The following is an 11,942-nucleotide window of genomic DNA, read 5'->3' as shown; positions in this document are numbered from 1 at the left end:
AAGATGGCTATCGTATCTCCTCTGTCTCCTCTATTCCAGGCTAAACATACCCAGCTCCTTCAAGCACTCCTCATAAGGCTTAGTTTCCAGACCCTTGATCATCTTGGTTGCACTCCTCTGCACAAATTCCAGCTTGTCAACATCCTTCTTAAATTGTAGTGCCCAGAATTGGACACAGTATTCCAGGTGTGGTCTAAGAAGACTAGAGTGGTACTATGACTTCCCTTGAATTGATGCAGCCTAGAACAACATTAGCTTTTTTTGCTGCTGCATCACACTGACTCATGTTAAGCTTGTGATATACTAAGACCCCTAGATCGGGGGTCTGCAACCTGCGGCTCCGGAGCCGCATGCGGCTCTTTTGCACCTTTGCTGCGGCTCCGGGTCGGACCGGTGCGTTTAGCGACGAAATGTAGGGGCCGCTGCGCCGCGCTGCTGGCCCGCCTGCACCCACCCACTTCTCTACCTTGCCGGTGGCTGTGCCAGCGCAGGCGCAGCAGCAGACTGCAGCAGCTTCCCTCCTTGGCGCCTGTCCTGGCGCTTGTGTTTGGCTGCTGCTGGTGGAGCTGCTGGCTGCTGCGATTCGACGAGGCGCGACGACTCGACGAGGTAAGGAGGCAGCTGCGGGCTGGGCCAGCGGCGGCGGGCAAGGGGGAAGCCCTCTTTTTAAAAAGTGGAAGGGCCCGGCTCCAGGACACGTGGCAGTCTGGGAAGGAAAAGGAAGCCCGGCTGTTCAGCTAAGGGCGGCCCAACGGGATGAGATGGGCACAGGAAAAAGCTCAGGGGAAGACCGGTCCCGGGCTCTGTTTCGGGGGCACGCAGGAGACTTCCCTTAAGCAGCATGGCGAAAGGGGCCCGAGCATGGGCGTACCGACGGGGGGGCAGGAGGGGGCAGCGGCCCCCCCTGGGAGCCCCCTGCCCCCCTAGAAGCGGGAGTCCCATGGACTGAAAGGTTTTTATCCATTCTGAAGGAATGATTTCCCGCGCCTGCAGGGGGGGCGTGATCAGCCCCCTGCTTCAGCCCCTCTCAGCTGCCTTGCCCAGCCCCTCTGCTGGCCAATAGTGATTGGGGCAGTGTGAATGCTGTGTGCTTTTGCATAAGATTTCCCCTTCTAGATTTGCCCCTGCAGCATCAGGCGTTCAGACGGTTCCTTTAATACAGTGCTTGTTGTTTGGCTGGGGGGGAGCGTTTCGTGATATTTTGCCATTTTGCCTTCATTACCTGCTCTTCATTACCTGTCTAAATTGTGCTATGAGCTTCTGGGTGTTTATAGTGCTTGGAGCCTGTACTTGCTTCTGTGTTGGGCAGTGGTTTGGGGACATATTGGAGGTCACCATTTTTGGTGGGTAAAAAACTTCGTGTTTTAAAAGTCACCCTGCTGCATTTTAGAATTGCCCTTTGACTTTTTTTCCCCAGGCACTGTAGCTTAATCGCTGGCCTCTTTGTTATTCAGTTGCCTTGAAATTAGCTACATTGTTCTTTAATAGCTGGGCTATTACCTCACCGCAACTGGATTCCCAAATTGTTGGGTTTTTTTTTTAAAAAAAGATTTTCTTGGTTTACAAAGTGTGTGCAATGAGAGAAGGGGGAAAGAGGTTTTTGTGCTGTTCATGGGGCGGAAGTATTCTGGGGGGTTGGATTTCCCCTTCTAGATTTGCCCCTGCAGCGTCAGGCGTTCGGACGGTTCCTTTAATACAGTGCTTGCTGTTTGGCTGGGGGGGGGGAGTGTTTCGTGATATTTTGCCATTTTGCCTTCATTACCTGCTCTTCATTACCTGTCTAAATTGTGCTATGAGCTTCTGGGTATTTATATTTTTGTGGGCCGCAATGGTTTTGCGGCTCCCAGTTTTTTTCTCTCTTCGGAAACGGGTCCAAGTGGCTCTTTTTGTCTTAAAGGTTGCAGACCCCTGCCCTAGATCCTTCTCACATGTGCTACTGGCAAGCCAGGCACACACACACACACCCCTTCTTACATTTGTGCAGCTGGTTCTTCCTGCCTAAGTGTCAAACACTTTAGAAGATATAAGCCATATATCTATATATACGGTATATCTATATCTATCTATCTATCTATCTATCTATATATGCATAAGCAAGGTGATGGCTTCTCTCTCTCTCTCTCTATATATATAGAGAAGCCAAGGATTTAACCTGACCTTTGACAGCTTCTGCACCACTCACATCCTGGCATTTCCTTCCATCCCTGGACTAGGTGCGCCACTGGCCTGATTTGGGTCATGGGTCCGAGCCCCACGTTGGGCAAAAAAACTTCCTTGCCTCACAGGGGGTTGGGCAGGGTCGCTTCCAACTCCTGCTGCTGGCATTTTACCACAGTTGCCCAGACCTGTGGCGCTTGCTAATAATGCCAAGGTTGCAGGTTCGATAGCCGTGTGCGCATATTCCTACGACGCTGGGGGGGGGGGGAGTCCCCCTTCCAACCCTACGATTCTATCATTCCCCCCTCCCGCCGCTTTAACCCGGGCCTGACCCACCCCCTACCCCCTTCTCGCGCGCGCCTGCGAGATCCGCTGGGTCATCCCCAGGGTCCGAGCGAGGCGGGCGGGCGGCCAGCCGGCCGGAGATCGCGCAACGCGTTCGGCGTCGGCGTTTGTCCCCCGGCGGCACCCTTACATCCTCGGCGCCCGGCGCTGCAGGGCGGTGCTGCGGGAGTCGAAAGCGGCGCGCGGGGCGGCTGAAGGGCGGGGCGAGGCGGAGGGAGGCCTTCGGCAGCGCGCGGGAGCCGCCGGGCGGAGCGTGCCGCGTCCGGGAGAGGAGCGAGGAGCAGGCAGGCAGGCCGGCCGGCCGCCGGCGGTGGGGAGGGGGCTCTCGGCGCCATGGCGTCGGTGAAGGTGGCTGTCCGAGTCCGGCCCATAAACCGCAGGTGAGGCAGCCAAAGCCGAGCGAGAGGAGCTTGTGCCCTCCGCCCCCTCCCCTCACGCACTCCGCCCCCCGCTCTCGCTTTTTTTTTTTTCACTTTCTCCCCTCGTGGGTCTTCCTTCCCCCGCCCGACAGCGACTGTAACGCGCACGCGCAGAACTTGTTCCCTCACCTGCCAGCTCCCGGGGGTGTGTCGTGGCGCAATGATGGGCTGTGGGCAGGGGGGGGGGGGTTGGACAAAACAACCCCACCCCCCAAAAAGAGTAATTAGTATAATGAGATTTTGAGATTGAGAAGAGAGAACTGTTTTCCTCTTTCTTAGCATTGGAGAGTTGGGAGGGACCCCCGGGGGTCAACTAGTCCGACCCCCTGCAAGGCGGGGATCATTTGCCCAACGTGCGACTGGAACCCACGACTTTTGAGACTTGCTACAGAGACCGACCGAGCTATGCATATTTATTCGTTCCTTCTACGAAAGAGGTTCTGGCAGAGTGCACCCACAAAGGAAAGCAAAACAAGACAAGGACATCTGCTTGAAATGCCCCCTTTCTGCATAATAAAAGGACAAAACTGCCTCCCTGCTGGATGAGATGCCAGTGTAAACCATTTTGACATCCTCGGATAGCTCGGTGTCAGGGCTGGGGGTTCAAGCCACAAGTTGGGCAAAAGCTTCCTGCCTTGCAGGGGTTGGGCTAGATGACCCTTGGTGTCTCTTTGAACTCTATTGTTCAAACCCTGTAAACTTTGCTGCCTTGCTGGCAGCCTCAGTGCTGGGGTAGCAGAACAGTGGTGTGTGCTGTCACGCCTGTTGGGGAGCCAGGTGCTCTGGCTCCCCCCCCCCCTTCACTGCTTCCAGAGTCTCTTCCCTGGAACTAACAGATAAAGGGCACAGGATAATCTGTTCTCTCTCTCCCTCCCTCTCTCCCTTTTAAATCTGGTCACCCTAACTTATTAGATCTGGGAAAGTATAATGTATTTTTTATTTATCTACTTATTTATTCATCACCTTTATAGCCCGCCTCTCCTCAAAGGTGTTCAAGGTGGCATACATAACTTCTCCCCATTCTGTCCCCACAACAACCCTGCGAGGTAGGTTAGGCTGAGAGGCAGTGACTAGCCCAAGGTTGCCCAGTGAGTTTCATAGTTGAGTGGGGATTTGAACCCTGATCTCCCACGGCCTTGTTCAGGACTCTTAACCAGTATACCACACTTAGAATTCTGTTCATACAAGGCAATGACAAACATATTTCTGGTGTCCAAATGGGGTAAAAACAAAAGTGTTCTATTTATTGAGGAAGTGTACACACTAAATGCTTAAATGTGCATATATGTTCACACACACACCCTTTAAATAGAGCATGCCAGCTGTAAAACTCTGCCAAAGTAATTTTATGATGCTTTTTGCTGAGCTTGTGCTTTTGTATAAACTGGTGATGATTGATCGGTTTGTCCCTGGTGGCTTCTTGCAAACTCACTAAAGGTTCATGTCAGTTCTTTGGAGGGGCAGATGTAGCCAGACATGTAGGAAGGTGAGTTTTATCTCACCTGTATAGCTCTGTATATTATCTATTTGTTTCAAAGTTGTTGTGAAGGTCATCTTAGTGTGGAAAGCTGCCACAACTGAGCATCTCCCTACATAGTTGTACAGTTATTCTGGGGTGAGTTTGCAAGTGACCAGTGTAGGGAATATGTTGAGCACCTACTTGTGAACAGGAGCAAATACATTGGGGGGTTTTCTCACATGTGTGGTTACTGAAATAATACATGAAGCTGAGGTGGAGCTAAAAGCAATTGACTTTGCTCATCATTTTGCATACATATACCCTACACACATTGCAGGGGGTTGGACTGGATGACCCTTAGGCTCCCTTCCAACTCTACAATTCTATGATTCTTTGTGAGTAGAACAATGTTTTCCCAGTCTGACATGGTTTATTTAGAGAAGGTAATTTAAGGGGTACAATTTCAATGAATGAAACTAGTGTGGTGAAATTTAATTTGAAAGAAGTAAGCAGTATAATGAGATTTCAGATTGAGTGTCTAAGATTGAAAAGATATCAGACAGGTAATACTTCTCCTTGGCACTAGAAAACATTCTGTCCTTAACAGTTCTGCATGTTTAATCTGTTGGAACTCAATAACCTAATTCAAGAAGTGTGGGATCTTGTGGTTGTGGTACACATACCGGTACATGCTTAACACACACAGAAGTGGTTGCATACAGTATATAGGGATCATGACAGAGTACTTTTTAAAATAATCTACAGTATAAATGTGGTACATGCAACTTTTGCTTTGAAACAAAGTAAATAAAGCTCACAGCATTTATCTTTATGTAACCTTCTTGAAAATGTCTTTTAAGTTCTTGAAAAAACACAAACAAGTATTGAACAAAACACTGGCCCATTGTTGGCTTATTTTATTTCAGATATTTATATACCATGTGATTAATTTGCATTTCTAAGCAGTGTACATAAAAAAAAATCCCAGAAAATGGGACAATAAAACACACTACCTTAAAATGCCTGCTGGAACAACAACAACAACAACAACAACAAAGTAATGGTCATGAAGGCAGCCCTGTTTAGGGAAGTTTTTAAACTGATATTTTAAATGTATTTTAATGTTTGGTGGAAGCCGCCCAGAGTGGCTGGGGAGACCCAGCCAGATGGGTGGGGTACAAATAATAAATTATTGTTGTTATTATTATGAGCCTGAAGTTCAGCAAGGAGCTGTCTAATCTCAGCTGGGAGGAGATCCACAGACTTTGACCCATTAGACTGAATGTACAGTTTCCAGAAGTTATGAGCCCCAAAGATCTCAGTGATTGGGCCATGATATAAGGGATCAGGCAGTCCTTAAGATATCCTTGACCCATGTTGTTAAGGGCCCTGTAAATTAACACAAGAACCTTGAATGTGGCCCGCGTTGTTGAAGCAGAACAGGCTAGTCAGCTCATGACTGCACAAGAAATGCTCTATCAGCTACTTTTAGATGATATTGTTTTGTTTTTGTATCCCATTCTTGCCTAGAGCAGCTAACAACATTTAAATTGTTGTTATCCTTGGGTATAAGTGTTACCTAAGTTGCATTCCTACTCTCTGAACACAGCACTGCTTTGGGACAGAACATGATACATCTAAAAGCATGTGCTCTGAACTCAAAACAATCTTGGGCATTTGCTGCTTTTTTCAAAGGGGATGTCCCACAGTTTAGGGGTTCTCTGGTGCCACAACATTGATTTATTTTCTGAGGTCTGAAAGTGCTTGCCTTTCTTGAATGTTAACTTTACTTGAGACCCAACAACTTTGACAATTTCAGAAATATTTTCTATTACTATTGATTTAAGATTGATTAACAAAAAAAACAAAGGCTTGGTTGATGTGGGGTTTTTTCTGAATTTTAATTGTAAAGGGGATGTTGCCAGTTTGGAGATTTTTTAAAAAGTTGTTATTGGTAGCAACTGTGTTGAAGGTGAAGTATTGGTAATTTGGAGTGGAGTTGTAATTTTGGTAATACTTCTCTGAAGTTACCAGACTTTCAGGACTCATGATTTCATGCTCCTGCCTGTTATAAACTGAAAGCTGGAATTGGAGCAATTTGCTTACTATAAGTGTTAAGAGAGGCTTTAGAAAGTCTTGATGATGAATACTGCATCTCTGCACAAACCAGAGTGTAGAGCTGGGTTTTCCTACCTAAGGATACTTAGCATTTATTTCCATGGTTGGTGGAGATACTGAAATCATATGCCCATCTTTTAAACACCTTTACATTTTCTAAAGCTAGTAGGATTAAATATTTGCTGTTCTGCAATAAACAGGCTACTATCTTTTACACAAGCACCATATTCCATGGTAGTGCTTCTGAGACATGTTCTAGTTTGAGTGACTGTTGAGCCCATCAGATCTCTTTTCCAGCTTCAATGAAACATTGTCCCAAGAGGGTGGATTACAAAGTAGCACCAGTAGTTAATGGACCATTGTAAGATATCAATCTGAGAATTGAAAATAAGGGCAACTGGGTGAACTAGCTAGACAGGTACAGTGTTGAGCTCTGCTTCTGCTGCTCCTCCCTTTCTCAAGAATATGAGCAAAATTGCAAACAGTTGCTAGGTTAAGCTGCTTATTCAAAGCTGAAGCTTCATTTCGGTTAACTGCTGAATAGTCAAAATTGTCTGACTTGTGTGTAAGAAAAAAAAGCTTTTGTTCAGAGTTCACTGTGGTGCAGCTGGCTTTATTATGCTTCATTGCTAGATAATATGTTTTTATGATCATTCTTAAACAGAGGCCCATGGATTGTTTGGGCCATAATTGCTTATCATCACTTTCCATTTAAATTTCTTAACCACCAGTGCACAGTCACATGACCCTCCCTTCAGCATCTCATTGAGCAGTTCAGCAGTAACAGCTTTGTGTCATAGAATCATAGAACCATAGGGTTAGAAGGGACCACGAGAATCATCTAGTTCAACCCCCTGCAATGTAGGAATCTTTCACCCAACGTGGGGCTCAAACCTATGACCCTGAGATTAAGTGTCTCATGCTCTACCGACTGAGCTATCCCTTCACCACCATAGAATTGTAAAGTTGGAAGGCACCCCAAGGGTCATCTAGTCCAAACCCCTGCATTGCAAGAAACTCAACTAAAGTGTCCATGACAGATGCCCTTCCAACCTCTGCTTAAAAACCTCCAAGGAAGAAGAGTCCACCACCTATCGTGGGAGTCTGTTCCACTGTCAAACAGCTCTTACTTTCAGAAAGTTCTTCCCCATGTTTCATTGGAATCTCCTTTCTTGTAACTTGAATCCATTGGTTCAAGTCCTGCCCTCCAGAACAGGAGAAAACAAGCTTGCTCCATCTTCCATGTGACAGCCCTTGAGATATTTGATGATGGCTATCATATCTCCTCTAAATCACCTCTTTCCCAAGCTAAACATACCAGGTCCCTCATCAGTGTCCTCGTGGATTGCTTGTTCAAACTTGCTCCGTAGTTATTGTCTCATCTTCACCTGTATATCTTCTTTACGTTTTGCATTATTATACCTGTCTGCTTTTCATTAGTTTGTGTTTTGTATATTGTGGGATGGACTCTGCTGTACCTTTAATCCCCAACCCTTGATTTTTTAAATAATGGGAATTGGAAACCTTCTATCTGTTCCTGACCTATAGAACTGCTTTGAGGGTTTGTTTCCCCACCTCGCCACCAATCAAGCTGTGCATAAATTTTATGGGGGGAAAAACAAATTTAATAGCAAGACTATGATGAGAAGGCAAGCCTTAATAGCCTTATTAGCAGTGCAGTGTTAGCAGAGGAAGCTCTTTTCCCTTTGCTAAATTAGCCAGATTTGTTTTGCCTTCATTTTGTTGCGTTTGCAGCCTTAGAATGAAAATGATCAATCTTAACTTCACTTATCCAGGAGGAAAAGCCCCGTTGAATTCAACAGAACTTCCTTCTGAGGAGACATGGTTAAGATTGTGCTGCAAGATATTACCTTATTATATGAGCTGCCAGGAAATATCCCTGAGGAATTTGCATGTCATTGTTGGTTATAAGCCAAGAAGTTGTTTTCCTTTATGGAGCTCAGTGCAACGCATGAAATTTTAGTAGGAGGACGGCTGTGGCTAGACGAGTAAAGCAAGGTGCTTGATTTTACAGTGGTACCTCGGGTTAAGAACTTAATTTGTTCTGGAGGTCTGTTCTTAACCTGAAACTGTTCTTAACCTGAGGTACCACTTTAGCTAATGGGGCCTCCTGCTGCTGCCATGCCACTGCGCGATTTCTGTTTTCATCCTGAAGCAAAGTTCTTAACCCGAGGTACTATTTCTGGGTTAGTGGAGTCTGTAAGCTAAAGCATCTGTAACCTGAAATGTCTGTAACCCGAGGTACCACTGTACTAGTTTATGCTCTGGCGAGGAGGAGGGACTGAGGCAAAGAAGGGTGCCTAGGAAAGCTGCTTCAAAATTGCTGATGAACTTCATCATAAGTTGGTGGCAGGTCAGATGGTGATGCACATGGAGATTGGACATAGTAAATTTTACTGAAAACAACAAAGGGTGACAGATGTAGATGTGACAAATGAAATTATATCTCATCCTCTGGCTTGGAACCCAAGAAATGTGAATGGAATGAAGTTCACTAAAGAGAGATTTGCTGTATTGTCACACACCCCATGGTACTTGCTTGCACTCCTTACAATGCCTCTCTGGAGGGTGAAGGTGTGATCTAAAGGCACATGGCACAACCACTTTGCTGAAGGTAAGCAGGTCTGGTCTGGGCCTGGAGAGGTGTCCTTCCATGAACATCATATATGCTGCTTTGGGCAGTGGCAGGGGCCTCAAATTTCACCAGCTCCCTGTGCAATGCCAAAATTCTGCATGCCCCAGCCTCTCATGTCCCATTCTAAAACTTAGATGCGGCATCCTCAAGGCTTCGCACCCAGTACAACTGAACTGGTCATGCTCCCTTAAATCCTCTGCTTTGGGTTTCTAGAGCTGTAAAAAGGTAAAGGTAAGGGGACCCCTGACCATTAGGTCCAGTCAACTCTGGGGTTGCGGCGCTCATCTCATGCTACTGGCCGAGGGAACCGGCCCTCAGCTTCCGGGTCATGTGGCCAGCATGACAAAGCCACTTCTGGTGAACCAGAGCAGCGCACGGAAATGCCGTTTACCTTCCCTCCTAGAGCTGTAAAGGCTATAAAATGAATGAAAGAAAGAAAGTAGGATAGAGCATGGGGAATGGGGCTTATAGGAAAGTGTGGAATCGCCCCCAACCAAGCAGAGTTCTGTTCTTTGAGTGATGCGGCTGCCTGATTCTTAGGTGGTTCCCTCCTATTCTCAACAGGCATCCATACTCCATCCCATGAAATTCTTCCGTGGAAGCTATTTTTTAGAGGACACTAGCAGCTCCAGCAAAGGAGAAAGGGATGGGAGCCCTTCGTTCCATGAACTTCCTTCTGTTCCTGGATCCTAGAATCCAAGTCTGCCTCTGTCCTCTGTCCCCCAACCTGCTTTCCTTGCTGAGGATATTTTTTTTAATGATTGGTTGACCTAAAGTACTGTATGTTGCCATTGCATCAGTTTAACAGGCAAGTTCAATTCAGCCAAGTCATATGTTAACAGGTTTTCAGCTGGAATTAGCAGAAGCTATGCTATCTAGTTATTGTGCTTTCTGCCTGAAAGGCAGAGACTAGACAACCCTTCCCTTGTAAGATATGACTTCCTTGCCTAATTCAGCAACTAGGGGAAACATTAGAGTTGGATACAAAGCGAAAAAGTGACCCCCCCCCCCATGGTGCCAGGCCAAAAAATGTTCACAAAACTCCACAATGAAAAATGAAACTAGAGTTTATGGTAAAATGTATGCATTAAGGAAAATACTAGTTTGCTGACAACAGCTATCAGATTCTCCCTATAATTGTTTCTTAATCAACTATAATATGTTACTTTCACAGGGAGAAGGATTTGGATGCTAAATTTATTATTTCAATGGAGAAAAATAAAACAACAATTACAAATATGAAGGTGAGTGTTTCAAGCAATCACAGTAATATTATTTTCTTGCTTTACTTTCTCTTTTTTTAAATTCTCCTCCTGGCAAACTCAGGGTTTTGACATGATGGCTTCAGAACTTGTGATTAGTGGACCTGGAGGAGTAAGTCTCCTTGCCAGAAAGTGCTGGTGTAAAATTATCATTGGAAATTATTGGTTTAGAAAACTGCACAAAAGATTTTGCTGGTGCCCTAAATTGACTGGGACCTGATTTATCGTATTGGATTTACTTAGTAAATGACTAAAGAAATATGCCATGTTAGTTGTACTTGGTGTAAAACAGAGCTATCCAGACTCCCAGTCCGGTGTGATGAAGGGGGCCTGGGTGGGGTGGTGATATAACCTCCATTAAGTCCTGCCCAGGTCTGCTGCCTTCCACCTAGTGGGGAGCTCTGCTGGCAAAGAGCACTTGATGTTTCTGCCCAAATGGTGGGGAAAAGCTTCTTCTGACCCCCCCCCCATGGGAGGGTCCTTTGTACTTTGCCCCCCCCCCCCGCTTGTCTGGTGCAGGTGGCAAGGTCACAGCTGCAACATTCTATTAACCTCTGATGCTTTCAGCCAGGGGTTAGGAATGCAACATTAACCTCGTTTTCCTTGCCCAATAGCCAAAAGTATTTTAACTGAAACAACTAGGGGGGAAAATTCAAGAAATTGTACAAAATTTGGTTCAAATATTCAAACAAACTCAAAGCTTTGCTTGAAAACTGGAATACTTGTAAATATTTTCAAGATATGGTAACTTTTAAAAAATTTAAGGAAGAAAACAAAAGCATTATGCATTTGTGCTTATTATAAATGCATAAATACAACCTAGGGATTGCACCTATCAAACAGTTGGTTACAGTGTCAAAACTATCCAACTGGACGGGTGTTGCGTCCTTTCGTTGTGATACAAATTTTATGAAGCAATGCATTTTCAGCCTGTGCCGCCACTTTTGGAGAAGATACCTTTAGGTTGCAATATGCAGAAGCTCTCCTAGGAAATGTTTTATATACACTTTCTGATTTGCTCTTATAACCTTAAACTGAAGATACTATGTTGCAACCATAATGATAACCATGTTCAAAAATAAGCATTCTGCCCTAGTAGGATAGCGTTCTAAACTATGACATTATTCAGTTGCCAATTTCTAACGTATGCTCAATAAGTGCTTATTTTATGCTTAAATCAATTTTGTTGGCAAAAGCAGCTGGGGCAACCCAGTCAGATGGGTGGCATATAAGTAATAAAATTATTATTATTATTATATATTGGCAGTAATAATATTGCACATGTAGTTATTATCTTAGGGAGCAATATGGTAATAGGCTGGCTTGTTTTTATTCTTAGATACCAGAGGGAGGAACTGGAGACCTTGGAAGAGAACGGACTAAAACATTCACATATGACTTCTCCTACTTCTCAGCTGATGCAAAAAGTCCAAACTATGCATCTCAGGAAATGGTAGGCAGACAGAAACCTGTAATTCTCTTTCAGAATGAAAACATGTCAAAGTGCATTTCAAAAATTTATATTT

The 11,942-nt window shown here is 45.3% G+C and overlaps 1 protein-coding gene across 5 annotated transcripts in view; it reads left to right on the top strand.

Annotated features, from left to right (window-relative positions):
* Positions 1–2,798: 2,798 nt before the first annotated feature.
* The window catches only part of KIF16B (kinesin family member 16B), a 94,664-nt gene continuing 85,520 nt past the window's right edge, over positions 2,799–11,942 (top strand). For all 5 annotated transcript variants that reach the window (XM_033142894.1, XM_033142895.1, XM_033142893.1 and 2 more), the window contains exons 1-3: positions 2,799–2,882; positions 10,329–10,398; positions 11,756–11,869. In XM_033142894.1, the coding sequence (XP_032998785.1) occupies positions 2,836–2,882; positions 10,329–10,398; positions 11,756–11,869 (231 nt within the window). In that variant the 5' untranslated portion in view covers positions 2,799–2,835. The remainder of the gene's footprint in view (positions 2,883–10,328; positions 10,399–11,755; positions 11,870–11,942) is intronic.

Source organism: Lacerta agilis, chromosome 3 (assembly GCF_009819535.1).
Source record: "Lacerta agilis isolate rLacAgi1 chromosome 3, rLacAgi1.pri, whole genome shotgun sequence".
Lineage (NCBI taxonomy): Eukaryota > Metazoa > Chordata > Lepidosauria > Squamata > Lacertidae > Lacerta > Lacerta agilis.
This window is presented reverse-complemented; position numbering and strand designations above follow the sequence as displayed.